We start from the raw sequence: 21,580 nt of genomic DNA, 5'->3' as shown, positions 1-21,580 counted from the left end.
TTGCATCCAGACTCACTGGACTGAACCGGGTTAGTTAAACAGGTGATCAGGACTCAGGTGTGACTCCTGAAGGCAGCAAGAACCTGCAGGTTGTGTTTCTGTGATACAAACATCAGAAAGATAAAAGTAAACTTTGATTTAACAGATGATCTGAAAGAATCCTGGTTCAGGACCTGAGACTGACCAATAATACCAGTCAGTCTGATCCGGTCCAGCTGGGGTCGCTAGTGCGTCCGACTCATTTGCTAACCGCCAATAAAACTCAAGAAGAAGAAGAAACTCAAGCACTTCCGGGTCTCTTAAGGTGGTCTGAACGTGTGATGCGGACGTGATTTTGGATCTACCTGTTCTTTAATGTCTCATCTGCGCTTACGTCACCTTGTAACTGCATCATCACGTGAACAACTAAATACGTCTTTGATAGAACTGATAAGAAGTGACAGACGTGACTTTCAGGTTCCACCTTAAATCCAGACCCCGTTTCTGAGAGCTGCGTCTGGAGGTCTGAACCTGGACCAGAAACGGGTCTGGGTCCCAGCATGGATTTTTCTGAAGCCAAATCCAGAGTGAAGCAGCTGCTGAGCCACGTGACCCCGTCCGAGCTCCCCAGACTGCTCAGCTGGATCAGAACCTCAGGTAAACACACCTGGGTTTATTACTGAGCTGCTCACGTGTCTGATCAATAACTGATCCTCTCTGCAGATGAGGTCAGCTGATTTAATATCATATGTTCCAGACCTCCTCTGTGTGGGTCATCAAGATTATTAGTTTATACTTTACTGCAGGTTACTCTAGTTTACTTTATGATACTTTACTGCAGGTTACTCTAGTTTACTTTATGATACTTTACTGCAGGTTACTCTAGTTTACTTTATGATACTTTACTGCAGGTTACTCTAGTTTACTTTATGATACTTTACTGTAGGTTACTCTAGTTTACTTTAGTTTAGGATACTTTACTGTAGGTTACTCTGGTTTACTTTATGAGACTTTACTGCAGGTTACTCTAGTTTACTTTATGATACTTTACTGTAGGTTACTCTAGTTTACTTTATGATACTTTACTGCAGGTTACTCTGGTTTACTTTATGATACTTTACTGCAGGTTACTCTAGTTTACTTTATGATACTTTACTGTAGGTTACTCTAGTTTACTTTATGATATTTACTGCAGGTTACTCTAGTTTACTTTATGATACTTTACTGCAGGTTACTCTAGTTTACTTTATGATACTTTACTGTAGGTTACTCTAGTTTACTTTATGATACTTTACTGTAGGTTACTCTAGTTTACTTTATGATATTTACTGCAGGTTACTCTAGTTTACTTTATGATACTTTACTGCAGGTTACTCTAGTTTACTTTATGATACTTTACTGCAGGTTACTCTAGTTTACTTTATGATACTTTACTGCAGGTTACTCTAGTTTACTTTATGATACTTTACTGTAGGTTACTCTAGTTTACTTTATGATACTTTACTGTAAGTTACTCTGGTTTACTTTATGATACTTTACTGTAGGTTACTCTAGTTTACTTTATGATACTTTACGATACTTTACTGCAGGTTACTCTAGTTTACTTTATGATACTTTACTGCAGGTTACTCTAGTTTACTTTATGATACTTTACGATACTTTACTGCAGGTTACTCTAGTTTACTTTATGATACTTTACTGCAGGTTACTCTAGTTTACTTTATGATACTTTACTGTAGGTTACTCTAATTTACTTTATGATACTTTACTGCAGGTTACTCTAGTTTACTTTATGATACTTTACTGCAGGTTACTCTAGTTTACTTTATGATACTTTACGATACTTTACTGCAGGTTACTCTAGTTTACTTTATGATACTTTACTGCAGGTTACTCTAGTTTACTTTATGATACTTTACTGCAGGTTACTCTGGTTTACTTTATGATACTTTACTGTAGGTTACTCTAATTTACTTTATGATACTTTACTGCAGGTTACTCTAGTTTACTTTATGATACTTTACTGCAGGTTACTCTAGTTTACTTTATGATACTTTACTGCAGGTTACTCTAGTTTACTTTATGATACTTTACTGCAGGTTACTCTAGTTTACTTTATGATACTTTACTGTAGGTTACTCTAATTTACTTTATGATACTTTACTGCAGGTTACTCTAGTTTACTTTATGATACTTTACTGTAGGTTACTCTAGTTTACTTTATGATACTTTACTGTAGGTTACTCTAATTTACTTTATGATACTTTACTGCAGGTTACTCTGGTTTACTTTATGATACTTTACTGTAGGTTACTCTGGTTTACTTTATGATACTTTACTGTAAGTTACTCTGGTTTTCTTTATGATACTTTACTGCAGGTTACTCTGGTTTACTTTATGATACTTTACTGCAGGTTACTCTGGTTTACTTTATGATACTTTACTGCAGGTTACTCTAGTTTACTTTATGATACTTTACTGCAGGTTACTCTAGTTTACTTTATGATACTTTACGATACTTTACTGCAGGTTACTCTAGTTTACTTTATGATACTTTACTGTAGGTTACTCTGGTTTACTTTATGATACTTTACTGTAAGTTACTCTGGTTTACTTTATGATACTTTACTGCAGGTTACTCTGGTTTACTTTATGATACTTTACTGCAGGTTACTCTAGTTTACTTATGATACTTTACGATACTTTACTGCAGGTTACTCTAGTTTACTTTATGATACTTTACTGCAGGTTACTCTAGTTTACTTTATGATACTTTACTGCAGGTTACTCTAGTTTACTTTATGATACTTTACTGCAGGTTACTCTAGTTTACTTTATGATACTTTACGATACTTTACTGCAGGTTACTCTAGTTTACTTTATGATACTTTACGATACTTTACTGCAGGTTACTCTAGTTTACTTTATGATACTTTACTGCAGGTTACTCTAGTTTACTTTATGATACTTTACTGCAGGTTACTCTGGTTTACTTTATGATACTTTACTGTAGGTTACTCTAATTTACTTTATGATACTTTACTGCAGGTTACTCTAGTTTACTTTATGATACTTTACTGCAGGTTACTCTAGTTTACTTTATGATACTTTACTGCAGGTTACTCTAGTTTACTTTATGATACTTTACTGCAGGTTACTCTAGTTTACTTTATGATACTTTACTGCAGGTTACTCTGGTTTACTTTATGATACTTTACTGCAGGTTACTCTGGTTTACTTTATGATACTTTACTGTAGGTTACTCTGGTTTACTTTATGATACTTTACTGTAAGTTACTCTGGTTTACTTTATGATACTTTACTGCAGGTTACTCTAGTTTACTTTATGATACTTTACTGCAGGTTACTCTAGTTTACTTTATGATACTTTACTGCAGGTTACTCTGGTTTACTTTATGATACTTTACTGTAGGTTACTCTAATTTACTTTATGATACTTTACTGCAGATTACTCTAGTTTACTTTATGATACTTTACTGCAGGTTACTCTAGTTTACTTTATGATACTTTACTGCAGGTTACTCTAGTTTACTTTATGATACTTTACTGCAGGTTACTCTGGTTTACTTTATGATACTTTACTGCAGGTTACTCTGGTTTACTTTATGATACTTTACTGCAGGTTACTCTGGTTTACTTTATGATACTTTACTGTAAGTTACTCTGGTTTACTTTATGATACTTTACTGCAGGTTACTCTGGTTTACTTTATGATACTTTACTGCAGGTTACTCTAGTTTACTTTATGATACTTTACGATACTTTACTGCAGGTTACTCTAGTTTACTTTATGACACTTTACTGCAGGTTACTCTAGTTTACTTTATGATACTTTACTGCAGGTTACTCTAGTTTACTTTATGATACTTTACTGCAGGTTACTCTAGTTTACTTTATGATACTTTACTGCAGGTTACTCTAGTTTACTTTATGATACTTTACTGCAGGTTACTCTAGTTTACTTTATGATACTTTACTGCAGGTTACTCTAGTTTACTTTATGATACTTTTACTGTAGGTTACTCTAATTTACTTTATGATACTTTACTGCAGGTTACTCTAGTTTACTTTATGATACTTTACTGCAGGTTACTCTAGTTTACTTTATGATACTTTACTGCAGGTTACTCTAGTTTACTTTATGATACTTTACTGCAGGTTACTCTAGTTTACTTTATGATACTTTACTGCAGGTTACTCTGGTTTACTTTATGATACTTTACTGCAGGTTACTCTAGTTTACTTTATGATACTTTACTGTAGGTTACTCTAGTTTACTTTATGATACTTTACTGTAGGTTACTCTAGTTTACTTTATGATACTTTACTGCAGGTTACTCTAGTTTACTTTATGATACTTTACTGCAGGTTACTCTAGTTTACTTTATGATACTTTACTGCAGGTTACTCTAGTTTACTTTATGATACTTTACGATACTTTACTGCAGGTTACTCTAGTTTACTTTATGATACTTTACTGCAGGTTACTCTAGTTTACTTTATGATACTTTACTGCAGGTTACTCTAGTTTACTTTATGATACTTTACGATACTTTACTGCAGGTTACTCTAGTTTACTTTATGATACTTTACTGCAGGTTACTCTAGTTTACTTTATGATACTTTACTGCAGGTTACTCTAGTTTACTTTATGATACTTTACTGCAGGTTACTCTAGTTTACTTTATGATACTTTACTGCAGGTTACTCTAGTTTACTTTATGATACTTTACTGCAGGTTACTCTAGTTTACTTTATGATACTTTACTGTAGGTTACTCTAATTTACTTTATGATACTTTACTGCAGGTTACTCTAGTTTACTTTATGATACTTTACTGCAGGTTACTCTAGTTTACTTTATGATACTTTACTGCAGGTTACTCTAGTTTACTTTATGATACTTTACTGCAGGTTACTCTAGTTTACTTTATGATACTCTACTGCAGGTTACTCTGGTTTACTTTATGATACTTTACTGCAGGTTACTCTAGTTTACTTTATGATACTTTACTGCAGGTTACTCTGGTTTACTTTATGATACTTTACTGCAGGTTACTCTGGTTTACTTTATGATACTTTACTGTAGGTTACTCTAATTTACTTTATGATACTTTACTGTAGGTTACTCTAATTTACTTTATGATACTTTACTGCAGGTTACTCTAGTTTACTTTATGATACTTTACTGCAGGTTACTCTAGTTTACTTTATGATACTTTACTGCAGGTTACTCTAGTTTACTTTATGATACTTTACTGCAGGTTACTCTAGTTTACTTTATGATACTTTACTGCAGGTTACTCTAGTTTACTTTATGATACTTTACGATACTTACTGCAGGTTACTCTAGTTTACTTTATGATACTTTACTGCAGGTTACTCTAGTTTACTTTATGATACTTTACTGCAGGTTACTCTAGTTTACTTTATGATACTTTACTGCAGGTTACTCTAGTTTACTTTATGATACTTTACTGTAGGTTACTCTAATTTACTTTATGATACTTTACTGCAGATTACTCTAGTTTACTTTATGATACTTTACTGCAGGTTACTCTAGTTTACTTTATGATACTTTACTGCAGGTTACTCTAGTTTACTTTATGATACTTTACTGCAGGTTACTCTAGTTTACTTTATGATACTTTACTGCAGGTTACTCTAGTTTACTTTATGATACTTTACTGTAGGTTACTCTGGTTTACTTTATGATACTTTACTGTAAGTTACTCTGGTTTACTTTATGATACTTTACTGCAGGTTACTCTGGTTTACTTTATGATACTTTACTGCAGGTTACTCTAGTTTACTTTATGATACTTTACGATACTTTACTGCAGGTTACTCTAGTTTACTTTATGATACTTACTGCAGGTTACTCTAGTTTACTTTATGATACTTTACTGCAGGTTACTCTAGTTTACTTTATGATACTTTACTGCAGGTTACTCTAGTTTACTTTATGATACTTTACGATACTTTACTGCAGGTTACTCTAGTTTACTTTATGATACTTTACTGCAGGTTACTCTAGTTTACTTTATGATACTTTACTGCAGGTTACTCTGGTTTACTTTATGATACTTTACTGTAGGTTACTCTAATTTACTTTATGATACTTTACTGCAGGTTACTCTAGTTTACTTTATGATACTTTACTGCAGGTTACTCTGGTTTACTTTATGATACTTTACTGCAGGTTACTCTGGTTTACTTTATGATACTTTACTGTAGGTTACTCTGGTTTACTTTATGATACTTTACTGTAAGTTACTCTGGTTTACTTTATGATACTTTACTGCAGGTTACTCTGGTTTACTTTATGATACTTTACTGCAGGTTACTCTAGTTTACTTTATGATACTTTACGATACTTTACTGCAGGTTACTCTAGTTTACTTTATGATACTTTACTGTAAGTTACTCTAATTTACTTTATGATACTTTACTGCAGGTTACTCTAGTTTACTTTATGATACTTTACTGCAGGTTACTCTAGTTTACTTTATGATACTTTACTGCAGGTTACTCTAGTTTACTTTATGATACTTTACTGCAGGTTACTCTAGTTTACTTTATGATACTCTACTGCAGGTTACTCTGGTTTACTTTATGATACTTTACTGCAGGTTACTCTAGTTTACTTTATGATACTTTACTGCAGGTTACTCTGGTTTACTTTATGATACTTTACTGCAGGTTACTCTGGTTTACTTTATGATACTTTACTGTAGGTTACTCTATTTACTTTATGATACTTTACTGTAGGTTACTCTAATTTACTTTATGATACTTTACTGCAGGTTACTCTAGTTTACTTTATGATACTTTACTGCAGGTTACTCTAGTTTACTTTATGATACTTTACTGCAGGTTACTCTAGTTTACTTTATGATACTTTACTGCAGGTTACTCTAGTTTACTTTATGATACTTTACTGCAGGTTACTCTAGTTTACTTTATGATACTTTACTGCAGGTTACTCTAGTTTACTTTATGATACTTTACTGCAGGTTACTCTAGTTTACTTTATAATACTTTACTGCAGGTTACTCTAGTTTACTTTATGATACTTTACTGTAGGTTACTCTAGTTTACTTTATGATACTCTACTGCAGGTTACTCTGGTTTACTTTATGATACTTTACTGCAGGTTACTCTAGTTTACTTTATGATACTTTACTGCAGGTTACTCTGGTTTACTTTATGATACTTTACTGCAGGTTACTCTGGTTTACTTTATGATACTTTACTGTAGGTTACTCTAATTTACTTTATGATACTTTACTGTAGGTTACTCTATTTACTTTATGATACTTTACTGCAGGTTACTCTAGTTTACTTTATGATACTTTACTGCAGGTTACTCTAGTTTACTTTATGATACTTTACTGCAGGTTACTCTAGTTTACTTTATGATACTTTACTGCAGGTTACTCTAGTTTACTTTATGATACTTTACGATACTTTACTGCAGGTTACTCTAGTTTACTTTATGATACTTTACTGCAGGTTACTCTAGTTTACTTTATGATACTTTACTGCAGGTTACTCTAGTTTACTTTATAATACTTTACTGCAGGTTACTCTAGTTTACTTTATGATACTTTACTGTAGGTTACTCTAGTTTACTTTATGATACTTTACTGTAGATTACTTTAGTTTACTTTATGATACTTTACTGCAGGTTACTTTAGTTTACTTTATGATACTTTACTGCAGGTTACTTTAGTTTACTTTATGATACTTTACTGCAGGTTACTCTAGTTTACTTTATGATACTTTACTGCAGGTTACTCTAATTTACTTTATGATACTTTACTGCAGGTTACTCTAGTTTACTTTATGATACTTTACTGCAGGTTACTCTGGTTTACTTTATGATACTTTACTGCAGGTTACTCTAGTTTACTTTATGATACTTTACTGCAGGTTACTCTAGTTTACTTTATGATACTTTACTGCAGGTTACTCTAGTTTACTTTATGATACTTTACTGTAGGTTACTCTAGTTTACTTTATGATACTTTACTGCAGGTTACTCTAGTTTACTTTATGATACTTTACTGCAGGTTACTCTGGTTTACTTTATGATACTTTACTGCAGGTTACTCTGGTTTACTTTATGATACTTTACTGCAGGTTACTCTAGTTTACTTTATGATACTTTACTGCAGGTTACTCTAGTTTACTTTATGATACTTTACTGCAGGTTACTCTGGTTTACTTTATGATACTTTACTGCAGGTTACTCTAGTTTACTTTATGATACTTTACTGTAGGTTACTCTAATTTACTTTATGATACTTTACTGCAGGTTACTCTAGTTTACTTTATGATACTTTACTGCAGGTTACTCTAGTTTACTTTATGATACTTTACTGTAGGTTACTCTAGTTTACTTTATGATACTTTACTGCAGGTTACTCTAGTTTACTTTATGATACTTTACTGCAGGTTACTCTAGTTTACTTTATGATACTTTACTGCAGGTTACTCTAGTTTACTTTATGATACTTTACTGCAGGTTACTCTAGTTTACTTTATGATACTTTACTGCAGGTTACTCTAGTTTACTTTATGATACTTTACTGCAGGTTACTCTAGTTTACTTTATGATACTTTACTGTAGGTTACTCTGGTTTACTTTATGATACTTTACTGCAGGTTACTCTAGTTTACTTTATGATACTTTACTGCAGGTTACTCTAGTTTACTTTATGATACTTTACTGTAGGTTACTCTGGTTTACTTTATGATACTTTACTGCAGGTTACTCTAGTTTACTTTATGATACTTTACTGCAGGTTACTCTAGTTTACTTTATGATACTTTACTGTAGGTTACTCTGGTTGACTTTAGTTTAGGATACTTTACTGTAGGTTACTCTGGTTGACTTTAGTTTAGGATACTTTACTGTAGGTTACTCTGGTTGACTTTAGTTTAGGATACTTTACTGTAGGTTACTCTAGTTTACTTTAGTTTAGGATACTTTACTGTAGGTTACTCTGGTTTACTTTAGTTTAGGATACTTTACTGTAGGTTACTCTGGTTTACTTTAGTTTAGGATACTTTACTGTAGGTTACTCTAGTTTACTTTAGTTAGGATACTTTACTGTAGGTTACTACATTTACTTTAGTTTAGGATACTTTACTGTAGGTTACACTGGTTTACTTTAGTTTAGGATACTTTACTGTAGGTTACTCTGGTTTACTTTAGTTTAGGATACTTTACTGTAGGTTACTCTAGTTTACTTTAGTTTAGGATACTTTACTGTAGGTTACTACATTTTACTTTAGTTTAGGATACTTTACTGCAGGTTACTCTAGTTTACTTTATGATACTTTACTGCAGGTTACTCTAGTTTACTTTATGATACTTTACGATACTTTACTGCAGGTTACTCTAGTTTACTTTATGATACTTTACTGCAGGTTACTCTAGTTTACTTTATGATACTTTACTGCAGGTTACTCTGGTTTACTTTATGATACTTTACTGCAGGTTACTCTGGTTTACTTTATGATACTTTACTGTAGGTTACTCTAATTTACTTTATGATACTTTACTGCAGGTTACTCTAGTTTACTTTATGATACTTTACTGCAGGTTACTCTAGTTTACTTTATGATACTTTACTGCAGGTTACTCTGGTTTACTTTATGATACTTTACTGCAGGTTACTCTGGTTTACTTTATGATACTTTACTGTAGGTTACTCTGGTTTACTTTATGATACTTTACTGTAAGTTACTCTGGTTTACTTTATGATACTTTACTGCAGGTTACTCTGGTTTACTTTATGATACTTTACTGCAGGTTACTCTAGTTTACTTTATGATACTTTACGATACTTTACTGCAGGTTACTCTAGTTTACTTTATGATACTTTACTGCAGGTTACTCTAGTTTACTTTATGATACTTTACTGCAGGTTACTCTAGTTTACTTTATGATACTTTACTGCAGGTTACTCTAGTTTACTTTATGATACTTTACTGCAGGTTACTCTAGTTTACTTTATGGTACTTTACTGCAGGTTACTCTAGTTTACTTTATGATACTTTACTGCAGGTTACTCTAGTTTACTTTATGATACTTTACTGTAGGTTACTCTAATTTACTTTATGATACTTTACTGCAGGTTACTCTAGTTTACTTTATGATACTTTACTGCAGGTTACTCTAGTTTACTTTATGATACTTTACTGCAGGTTACTCTAGTTTACTTTATGATACTTTACTGCAGGTTACTCTAGTTTACTTTATGATACTCTACTGCAGGTTACTCTGGTTTACTTTATGATACTTTACTGCAGGTTACTCTAGTTTACTTTATGATACTTTACTGCAGGTTACTCTGGTTTACTTTATGATACTTTACTGCAGGTTACTCTAGTTTACTTTATGATACTTTACTGTAGGTTACTCTAATTTACTTTATGATACTTTACTGTAGGTTACTCTAATTTACTTTATGATACTTTACTGCAGGTTACTCTAGTTTACTTTATGATACTTTACTGCAGGTTACTCTAGTTTACTTTATGATACTTTACTGCAGGTTACTCTAGTTTACTTTATGATACTTTACTGCAGGTTACTCTAGTTTACTTTATGATACTTTACTGCAGGTTACTCTAGTTTACTTTATGATACTTTACGATACTTTACTGCAGGTTACTCTAGTTTACTTTATGATACTTTACTGCAGGTTACTCTAGTTTACTTTATGATACTTTACTGCAGGTTACTCTAGTTTACTTTATGATACTTTACTGCAGGTTACTCTAGTTTACTTTATGATACTTTACTGCAGGTTACTCTAGTTTACTTTATGATACTTTACTGCAGGTTACTCTAGTTTACTTTATGATACTTTACTGCAGGTTACTCTAGTTTACTTTATGATACTTTACTGCAGGTTACTCTAGTTTACTTTATGATACTTTACTGTAGGTTACTCTAGTTTACTTTATGATACTTTACTGCAGGTTACTCTGGTTTACTTTATGATACTTTACTGCAGGTTACTCTAGTTACTTTATGATACTTTACTGCAGGTTACTCTGGTTGACTTTAGTTTAGGATACTTTACTGTAGGTTACTCTGGTTGACTTTAGTTTAGGATACTTTACTGTAGGTTACTCTGGTTTACTTTAGTTTAGGATACTTTACTGTAGGTTACTCTAGTTTACTTTAGTTTAGGATACTTTACTGTAGGTTACTCTGGTTTACTTTAGTTTAGGATACTTTACTGTAGGTTACTCTGGTTTACTTTAGTTTAGGATACTTTACTGTAGGTTACTCTAGTTTACTTTAGTTTAGGATACTTTACTGTAGGTTACTACATTTTACTTTAGTTTAGGATACTTTACTGTAGGTTACACTGGTTTACTTTAGTTTAGGATACTTTACTGTAGGTTAATCTAGTTTACTTTAGTTTAGGATACTTTACTGTAGGTTACTCTGGTTTACTTTAGTTTAGGATACTTTACTGTAGGTTACTCTAGTTTACTTTAGTTTAGGATACTTTACTGTAGGTTACTACATTTTACTTTAGTTTAGGATACTTTACTGTAGGTTACTCTGGTTCACTTTAGTTTAGGATACTTTACTGTAGGTTACTCTGGTTTACTTTAGTTTAGGATACTTTACTGTAGGTTACTCTAGTTTACTTTAGTTTAGGATACTTTACTGTAGGTTACTCTGGTTTACTTTAGTTTAGGATACTTTACTGTAGGTTACTCTGGTTTACTTTAGTTTAGGATACTTTACTGTAGGTTACTCTAGTTTACTTTAGTTTAGGATACTTTACTGTAGGTTACTACATTTTACTTTAGTTTAGGATACTTTACTGTAGGTTACTCTAGTTTACTTTAGTTTAGGATACTTTACTGTAGGTTACTCTGGTTTACTTTAGTTTAGGATACTTTACTGTAGGTTACTCTAGGATACTTTACTGTAGGTTACTTTAGTTTACTTTATGATACTTTACTGCAGGTTACTCTGGTTTACTTTATGATACTTTACTGCAGGTTACTCTAGTTTACTTTATGATACTTTACTGTAGGTTACTCTGGTTGACTTTAGTTTAGGATACTTTACTGTAGGTTACTCTGGTTGACTTTAGTTTAGGATACTTTACTGTAGGTTACTCTGGTTTACTTTAGTTTAGGATACTTTACTGTAGGTTACTCTAGTTTACTTTAGTTTAGGATACTTTACTGTAGGTTACTCTGGTTTACTTTAGTTTAGGATACTTTACTGTAGGTTACTCTGGTTTACTTTAGTTTAGGATACTTTACTGTAGGTTACTCTAGTTTACTTTAGTTTAGGATACTTTACTGTAGGTTACTACATTTTACTTTAGTTTAGGATACTTTACTGTAGGTTACACTGGTTTACTTTAGTTTAGGATACTTTACTGTAGGTTAATCTAGTTTACTTTAGTTTAGGATACTTTACTGTAGGTTACTCTGGTTTACTTTAGTTTAGGATACTTTACTGTAGGTTACTCTAGTTTACTTTAGTTTAGGATACTTTACTGTAGGTTACTACATTTTACTTTAGTTTAGGATACTTTACTGTAGGTTACTCTGGTTCACTTTAGTTTAGGATACTTTACTGTAGGTTACTCTGGTTTACTTTAGTTTAGGATACTTTACTGTAGGTTACTCTAGTTTACTTTAGTTTAGGATACTTTACTGTAGGTTACTCTGGTTTACTTTAGTTTAGGATACTTTACTGTAGGTTACTCTGGTTTACTTTAGTTTAGGATACTTTACTGTAGGTTACTCTAGTTTACTTTAGTTTAGGATACTTTACTGTAGGTTACTACATTTTACTTTAGTTTAGGATACTTTACTGTAGGTTACTCTAGTTTACTTTAGTTTAGGATACTTTACTGTAGGTTACTCTGGTTTACTTTAGTTTAGGATACTTTACTGTAGGTTACTCTAGGATACTTTACTGTAGGTTACTTTAGTTTACTTTAGTTTAGGATACTTTACTGTAGATTACTCTAGTTTCCTTTAGTTCAGGATACTTTACTGTAAGTTACTCTGGTTTACTTTAGTTTAGGATACTTTACTGTAGGTTACTCTGGTTTACTTTAGTTTAGGATACTTTACTGTAAGTTACTCTGGTTTACTTTAGTTTAGGATACTTTACTGTAGGTTACTCTGGTTTACTTTAGTTTAGGATACTTTACTGTAGGTTACTACATTTTACTTTAGTTTAGGATACTTTACTGTAGATTACTACATTTTAGTTTAGGATACTTTACTGTAGGTTACTACATTTTACTTTAGTTTAGGATACTTTACTGTAGGTTACTCTGGTTTACTTTAGTTTAGGATACTTTACTGTAGGTTACTCTGGTTTACTTTAGTTTAGGATACTTTACTGTAGATTACTCTAGTTTCCTTTAGTTCAGGATACTTTACTGTAAGTTACTCTGGTTTACTTTAGTTTAGGATACTTTACTGTAGGTTACTCTGGTTTACTTTAGTTTAGGATACTTTACTGTAGGTTACTCTGGTTTACTTTAGTTTAGGATACTTTACTGTAGGTTACTCTAGTTTCCTTTAGTTTAGGATACTTTACTGTAAGTTACTCTGGTTTACTTTAGTTTAGGATACTTTACTGTAGATTACTACATTTTACTTTAGTTTAGGATACTTTACTGTAGGTTACTACATTTTACTTTAGTTTAGGATACTTTACTGTAGGTTACTCTGGTTTACTTTAGTTTAGGATACTTTACTGTAGATTACTCTAGTTTCCTTTAGTTCAGGATACTTTACTGTAAGTTACTCTGGTTTACTTTAGTTTAGGATACTTTACTGTAGGTTACTCTGGTTTACTTTAGTTTAGGATACTTTACTGTAGGTTACTCTAGTTTACTTTAGTTTAGGATACTTTACTGTAGGTTACTCTAGTTTACGTGAGTTTAGGATACTTTATTGTAGGTTACTCTAGTTTAGGATACTTTACTGTAGGTTACTCTAGTTTACTTTAGTTTAGGATACTTTACTGTAGGTTACTCTAGTTTACGTGAGTTTAGGATACTTTATTATAGGTTACTCTAGTTTAGGATACTTTACTGTAGGTTACTCTAGTTTACTTTAGTTTAGGATACTTTACTGTAGGTTACTTTACCTTACTTGTCTTTACTTTACTCAATTAGATCAATGCTTCATGTTGAACAAACTTTCTTTAAATGTTAAATAAGTTGTGTGATGTTTGTTATTGTAAATCAAATAATTAAACACATTATTATTTTACTCTCTCAAGTCTCATCTACAGGAAGTGTTTGTGTTTTACTTGATGAAAGCAATTTTCAGTCAGCAGAAAATCAGAATCCGTAGTCACGTTACGGATTGAGTGACGTCATGAAAGTTGTATTGCTTTTTTCACCTGTTGGTTCTTCCTGCAGACGAGTTCGACGAACTGCTGTCGGACAACAAGACGGTGATTCTGCAGAACATCTCCGATGAGCTGAGAGGGCGCCTTCCGGCCGACGCCATGTTCCCCTCTGAGACTACCGCGTACAGCACGGTACAGCAATACTAGTGTAGTACAACTACAAATGCACTGTAGTACTACTACAATACTACTGTAGTACAACTGCAAATGCACTGTAGTACTACTGTAATACTACTGTGTACAGCAAGGCACTGTTGATATTAATATTAGTGATAGACTAATAGATTAATCGGGATGATATATCATTATACACATGTGCATCTCAGAAAATTTTAATATTGTGAAAAAGTGTTTTTTTCCCTGTAATTTAAGTCAAAAAGTGAAAGGTGAAACTTTCATATATTTTAGATTAATTTCACATAAATATTTCAGCTCTTTTGTTGTATTTTCTTTGATGGAGACCTTCAGCTCGTCTGTATTGTTGGTCTGGTGTCTCTCATAGATTCTCTGAGGGTTCAGGTCAGGTGAGCTGGCTGACCAGTCAATCTCAGTAACATCACGGTCAGCAGACCAGTTCCTAGTGGTTCTGGTCCTGTGGGCAGGTGCCAAGTCCTGCTGGAACAGGAAACCAGCGTTTCCATAAAGCTCGTCAGCAGATTAAGTCTCTAAAGTCTCCTGGTAGACGATGCTTTGACTCTGGACTTGATAGAACGTAGTGGACCTGCACTAGCAGAGGACTTGACACCCCAGGTCATCACAGACTGTGGAAACTTCACTCTGGACTTCAAGCATCTTGGATTCTGGTCCTCTCCACTCATCCTCTGGACTCTGGGACCTGGATTTGATCTGAAAAGAGGACTTTGGACCACTGACCACCGGTCCAGTTCTGCTTCTCCTTAGCTCGGGTAAAACGTTCTGACTCTGTCTCTGGTTCAGGACTGTGTCTCTTCAGTTCCTGGACCCGTCTGAGCCTGGTGGATCTTGATGACTCCAGCCTCAGTCCAGTTTTTGGGAAGCTCCCCCAAGTTCTTGAATCTGCTTTTCTTGACCGTCCTCTGTAGGCTGCGGTCGTCCCTGAAGCTTGTCACCTTTTCCTGCCAAACTTTAACCTTCCTGCCACCATGAACATTACTGATCTGGCCCTTTCAGCAGGGACCTGCTGAGGCTCCTGGTGGACCGGGTTAATGAGTTCTGGACAACAGAACCAGACTCAGACATTAAAGTCTCTCCTCAGGTCAACATTTAATTCTTTATTCTAATATTATGAGATGTGGATTTTTGATTTCCTCGAGCTGTAAACTGTCATCAAGATAAAAACAACAGAAGACCTGAAATATTTAAATTTATGTGGAATGAATCTAAAATATATGAAAGTTTCACTCTTTGACTTAAAATACAATTAAAAATTTACTTTTTCAAGATATTCTAATATTCTGATATGCACCTGCAGATCATCTCTAAAGAAAATCTGTATCGGTCAATCACAAATATTGATGATACTGATGAAGATGATGTTGCAGATGCAGCAGCGCTCTCGGCCGACGGTTCACGTTGACAGTTTCCTGTATGATGAAGATCAGGTGGACTCTCTGTGTGAGGAGGGAACCATGAGTCGCTCCTACTGTCTCACCTGCGGATCCTACAGAACCGCGCCACTTGGTGAGGATCATCATCATCATCTTCATCACGCGCTTCGATCTTCCTGCTTCATCATCTTCTTCTTCTGTTTTTCCTCCTGCAGACTTCATCTCGCACTCGTTCTCGATACCTGAGCTTCGGTTTCTGTTCGAGAACGTTCTTCCAGACCTGAGTGGTCGGATGCTGGTGGACGTGGGCTCCAGACTGGGAGCGGTCCTGTACGGGGTCAGTAGAACCCAGTAGATAACATGCTGACAGTTGAAGGAAAGTGAACTGAAAGTTAAAACACTACAGAGGATGCACAATGTCATTAATGTGCATGTGCGTGTGTTCAGGCGTACGTGTTCAGCTCGGCCTCTCAGCTGATCGGTTTGGAGCTCAGCGACGAGTTTGTCAAACTGCAGAACGACATCCTGCAGAAGTACAAGCTGACGGACCGAATCAAGGTTCTTCACACAAACACACAAAAGAACCGACATGAGTCAGTGTGACTGTTGACAGCAGAAGTCAGTAGAACCAGTTTCTGATGAGTTCCATTTCCTGCAGGTACTCCACACTGACGTCTGCCTGCAGAACGTTCTGCTGCAGAACACGGACGTTCTCATCATGAACAACGTCTTCGAGTTCTTCATGGAACCCAGTGAACAAGTCAGGTCAGGATCCACACTAAACACACTCTGATAGAGAACCCTGTCCGCCACACTGGGTGCCATCAGCAGCCAATCAGCAGAGAGGTTCTAAAGCCTCCAGGTGTGCTGGTTGAAGGTGTGAAACAGCCTCTGCTGCTGGATGGACGAGCTTCTTTCAGATGTGACTGTAAACACAGAGGTTAGATTCAGATGCTAACATTTCTACGTCAGCACACAGCCTGAAGGGAAAACTGAGAGTAATTAATAAATTATATTTCGGCTGTTTATTAATGAATCTTATTGAGAGGAATGAAAAGCTTTAGCCAAGAGGTGTCCTCACTGTGGTTGCCAGCGGTTTAGACATTAACAGCTGTGTGATGTGTTATTTTGAGGGGACAGCAGATTTACACTGTTATACAAGCTAGACGCTCACGACTTTACACTGTTATACAAGCTAGACGCTCACTACTTTACACTGTTCTACAAGCTGCACGCTCACTACTTTACACTGTTATACAAGCTGCACGCTCACTACTTTACACTGTTATACAAGCTAGACGCTCACTACTTTACACTGTTATACAAGCTGCACGCTCACTACTTTACACTGTTATACAAGCTGCACGCTCACTACTTTACACTGTTATACAAGCTAGACGCTCACTACTTTACACTGTTATACAAGCTGCACGCTCACTACTTTACACTGTTATACAAGCTGCACGCTCACTACTTTACACTGTTATACAAGCTAGACGCTCACTACTTTACACTGTTATATAAGCTGCGCGCTCACGACTTTACACTGTTATACAAGCTGCGCGCTCACTACTTTACACTGTTATACAAGCTGCACGCTCACTACTTTACACTGTTATACAAGCTGCACGCTCACTACTTTACACTGTTATACAAGCTAGACGCTCACTACTTTACACTGTTATACAAGCTAGACGCTCACTACTTTACACTGTTATACAAGCTAGACGCTCACTACTTTACACTGTTATACAAGCTGCACGCTCACTACTTTACACTGTTATACAAGCTGCACGCTCACTACTTTACACTGTTATACAAGCTGCACGCTCACGACTTTACACTGTTATACAAGCTAGACGCTCACTACTTTACACTGTTATATAAGCTGCGCGCTCACGACTTTACACTGTTATATAAGCTGCGCGCTCACGACTTTACACTGTTATACAAGCTGCGCGCTCACTACTTTACACTGTTATACAAGCTGCACGCTCACTACTTTACACTGTTATACAAGCTAGACGCTCACTACTTTACACTGTTATACAAGCTAGACGCTCACTACTTTACACTGTTATACAAGCTAGACGCTCACTACTTTACACTGTTATACAAGCTAGACGCTCACTACTTTACACTGTTATACAAGCTAGACGCTCACTACTTTACACTGTTATACAAGCTGCACGCTCACTACTTTACACTGTTATACAAGCTGTACGCTCACTACTTTACACTGTTATACAAGCTGTACGCTCACTACTTTACACTGTTATACAAGCTAGACGCTCACTACTTTACACTGTTATACAAGCTAGACGCTCACTACTTTACACTGTTATACAAGCTGCACGCTCACTACTTTACACTGTTATACAAGCTAGACGCTCACTACTTTACACTGTTATATAAGCTGCGCGCTCACGACTTTACACTGTTATACAAGCTGCGCGCTCACTACTTTACACTGTTATACAAGCTGCACGCTCACGACTTTACACTGTTATACAAGCTGCACGCTCACGACTTTACACTGGAGCAAAGAGTCATTTCTTCAGTGTTTCACATGAAAAGATAGAATCAGATATTTACAATAATGTGAGGGGCGTGTCAGTGCCCAGTACCGCCGGCCGGATCCACTCTGCACATGCTCAGAAGTGGTTCTGTCAGTCAAAGAAGGTCACCGCAGATCTGCCTGCTCAAAATGATCCAACTAAATCTTTCAAATCAAGATAACAAAGTCTTTTTTAATCTCTGGAGATGAAACTGTTCACTATGATGTAACAGGAAAATACTTTAGAAATGAAAAACCTGATTTCTAACAAAGGAGGCTAACGCTAGCTGCTAGCGATGGCTGCACAGCTGTAGGGTTAGCCGGTCGACGTGCAGACAGTCGCTGACTCAGGTTTAGGCCCACCCCCCTGTGGTGGTTAGGGTTAGTGGGAGGGGCTTTGGGAAGCTGTCAACGCCTTTTATACTAATATAGCTAGCTTCCTTGCTAGCTACTAGCGCTTCCGGTGTAGGTAATGTCACATAACGTGATTGGCTGTACGTTTGTGTGATGACGTGGCAGATGGTGATTGGCTGTATGTCGTAGTGTTTACGGATACTAGTTTTCGGTGAATTAATGTTACGACGCTAATGTTAGCTGCCGATCCACATAAGCTAACGTGTGTGTGTGTGTGTGTACACATTATTTCCATATTGCCAAAGTAAATGTGAAATAAAAGAAAAAATATTTAATAAAGACCCTGAGCAGATCTGATATCTACATTTATAACTGGGACACAATTAAATTAGCTACCGTTAGCTTAACTTGATCGGCAGCTAACATTAGCGTTGTAACATTAATACATGCTAATGCCAGGCTGTGTTCTCCCAGATTATTTAACGGCTCTGGGGTCTCCGCAGTTGATCCGAGGAACCGTTAAAACTATATCTATAAGCACTCCGACGTACAGCCAATCACAATCTGCCACGTCATCAAATAACGCTTTGTCAGCCTTTCTGTAAGCGTATTTGACACCCTGAGATGAGAACAGACAGCAACACAGGAGTAATTATGAACAGGCACTTTTGTGGAAACGTCCTTCAGACAGATAGGGACCCGGCAGGCAGCACGGATTGGGTACCTACAGGGTGTATTCACTCCTGTGAGATCCTGCATATTAATAACGGAACCAGTCGAAGTCTTAAAGAAATCTAAACAAAATAATTTGGTTCATAAACAATCAGAAAATAAAAACATCTGAACCTGAAAACATGTTCATGTTTGATAAAATTCAAACGGCGTCAGAACTTCAGTCATCTCTCGCCGTTGACCACCGTACATATTTTATCCCCATGTGGTCCGCTGGAAGGGGCGGGGCTTAGGCTCTCTGTAGAGAGCTGGTCATGACATCACTTCCTGTGTAGCCTCTGTTCCTCAGTCTGAAAACATGAAGTGAGGAAGTTTTATTCTGAAACTCTTCAGCAGCTGCAGATCAGAAACTGAAACCTTTATGACTCGAACAGAACTACAGCTGCCATAGAAACGGACGCCATCTTTGTTTGTTCAGATCCATAAAATAAATGTTTGATGATCTGAAGACGTTCTGTCCTGTTCAGGTTCTACAGTCGTTAGAAATGTCAGTGAGGTTGTGGATGAAGTTTCTAACTCGTGGAAAATATCCTGGTTTCACTTCAGCTCTTTAAACACACACAGGAAGTGATGCGTGCGTGTGTGTGTGTGTGTGTGTTCAGAGCGTGGAGGTTCATCATGGAGAACTTCAGGAAGAAAGGATCTCTGCTGGTCACCGTTCCCAGTCTTCAGGAGAGTCTGAGCCCTCTGCAGGTAAAACACACACACACACACACACACACACACACACACACACACACACACACACACACACACACACACACACACACACACACACACACACACGTGCATCACTTCCTGTTTGTGTCCAGCAGGAGGCGCTGCAGCCCGGCTGGGTGGAGGAACTTCCTGTGGACTACGATGTTTACCTGGGCAGAGACACGGACCCTGACGCTCTCCGGCAGATCCACCTGTACAGGGTGGTCTGATCTGAACCGGTCTGGACTGAACTGCATCGCTGTTCCTGGACTGTTCTGGACCGGGGTTCTACAGGTCCCGGCTCCGGACCGGGGTTCAGGACTCTTTAATCCTTCAATAGTGTTGGAGGACTGAGCAAGAGACCAGAGCGAGCTGTGACCCCGTTAAAAGTGAACTCAGTAATGGTGACATCACCACAAGTGTGAACTCCCTGTGATGTCACTCTGCTCACGTTGTTGTCATGGAAACCTCAGGTGTGTCTGTAATAAAGAGTCGAAGAGAAACGGCCCGATGGTTCTGCTGAACGTTTGTTCTGTTAAACGTCTCCTTCATCTTCCCACTGCTTCAGTGATGTCGCCGTGATGTCACTGTGACGTCGCCGTGACGTCCCCTTTCAAACACAGATTGATGTAATAACTAACTTACAAATAAAGAGTTGCAAACATTTTTCTAAAGAAACTCCTAAAATCCACTCAGGCCATAAACGCTGCTCAGACTGAAGCGGAACATCACCTGTACAGGTAGCCGCCGGTAGCTGCCGGTAGCTGCAGGTAGCCGCAGGTAGCCGCCGGTTGCCGCCGGTGACCAGCCTCTGTGACCTGACCAGCGCTGCGACAGGCTGCGTGAAAATAAAGAATATAAAACACATTCAGAGTGCTGAGCTGTTCACTGTCACATCTTAAAGCAGCTGCGAGCTTTCTGCAGATGGTGATGTCATTTCCCAGAGAGCTGATTGGTCAGTACGTGTTTTTATAGAGTTGATCTCTGATCTCAGAACCTGCTCCAGGTGAGCCGCTCAGCATCGGGGACCATGGTGATGTACCCGGTAAGAAGGAACCACCGTCAAGTGACCTCGCTGAGCTCGGATCCTGCTCCGTGGTCGGAGGCCTCGGGACGCCAAACATCTGATTTATTTAACAGGAGCGCTGTGCTGCAGGTCCACGCCTGGATATGATCATGTGATCACGTTCACCAGCAACAAGTGTTCCAGGTGAACGGGTTCTTTCCAAGGCCGGGAGGTCAAAAGCAGAAACAGCAGATGTTCTTAATGTCGTGATTT

At 36.4% G+C, this 21,580-nt stretch overlaps 1 protein-coding gene across 2 annotated transcripts; it reads left to right on the top strand.

Moving 5' to 3' along the window:
• Window positions 1-301: 301 nt before the first annotated feature.
• Window positions 302-20,809, top strand: zgc:109986 (uncharacterized protein LOC553566 homolog). Of its 2 annotated transcripts, none has more exons than XM_038728050.1 (8): window positions 302-636; window positions 14,444-14,565; window positions 15,954-16,092; window positions 16,175-16,296; window positions 16,407-16,517; window positions 16,618-16,724; window positions 20,205-20,295; window positions 20,415-20,809. In XM_038728050.1, the coding sequence occupies exons 1-8, from the start codon at window positions 540-542 to the stop codon at window positions 20,529-20,531; spliced, it is 906 nt and encodes a 301-aa protein (XP_038583978.1). In that variant the 5' UTR covers window positions 302-539; the 3' UTR covers window positions 20,532-20,809. The 2 variants fall into 2 exon arrangements, with proteins under 2 accessions (XP_038583978.1, XP_038583980.1); XM_038728052.1 differs by having other exon boundaries at window positions 303-636; window positions 20,418-20,809.
• The last annotated feature ends 771 nt before the right edge of the window (window positions 20,810-21,580 follow it).

The sequence above is a fragment of the Micropterus salmoides genome, unplaced genomic scaffold (genome assembly GCF_014851395.1).
Source record: "Micropterus salmoides isolate LMB-PRFRI ecotype aquatic unplaced genomic scaffold, ASM1485139v1 Ms_hic_scaffold_19, whole genome shotgun sequence".
NCBI classification, from domain to species: Eukaryota; Metazoa; Chordata; class Actinopteri; order Centrarchiformes; family Centrarchidae; genus Micropterus; species Micropterus salmoides.
The sequence above is the reverse complement of the archived record's forward strand: the minus strand, read 5'-3'. Positions and strand labels throughout refer to the sequence as shown.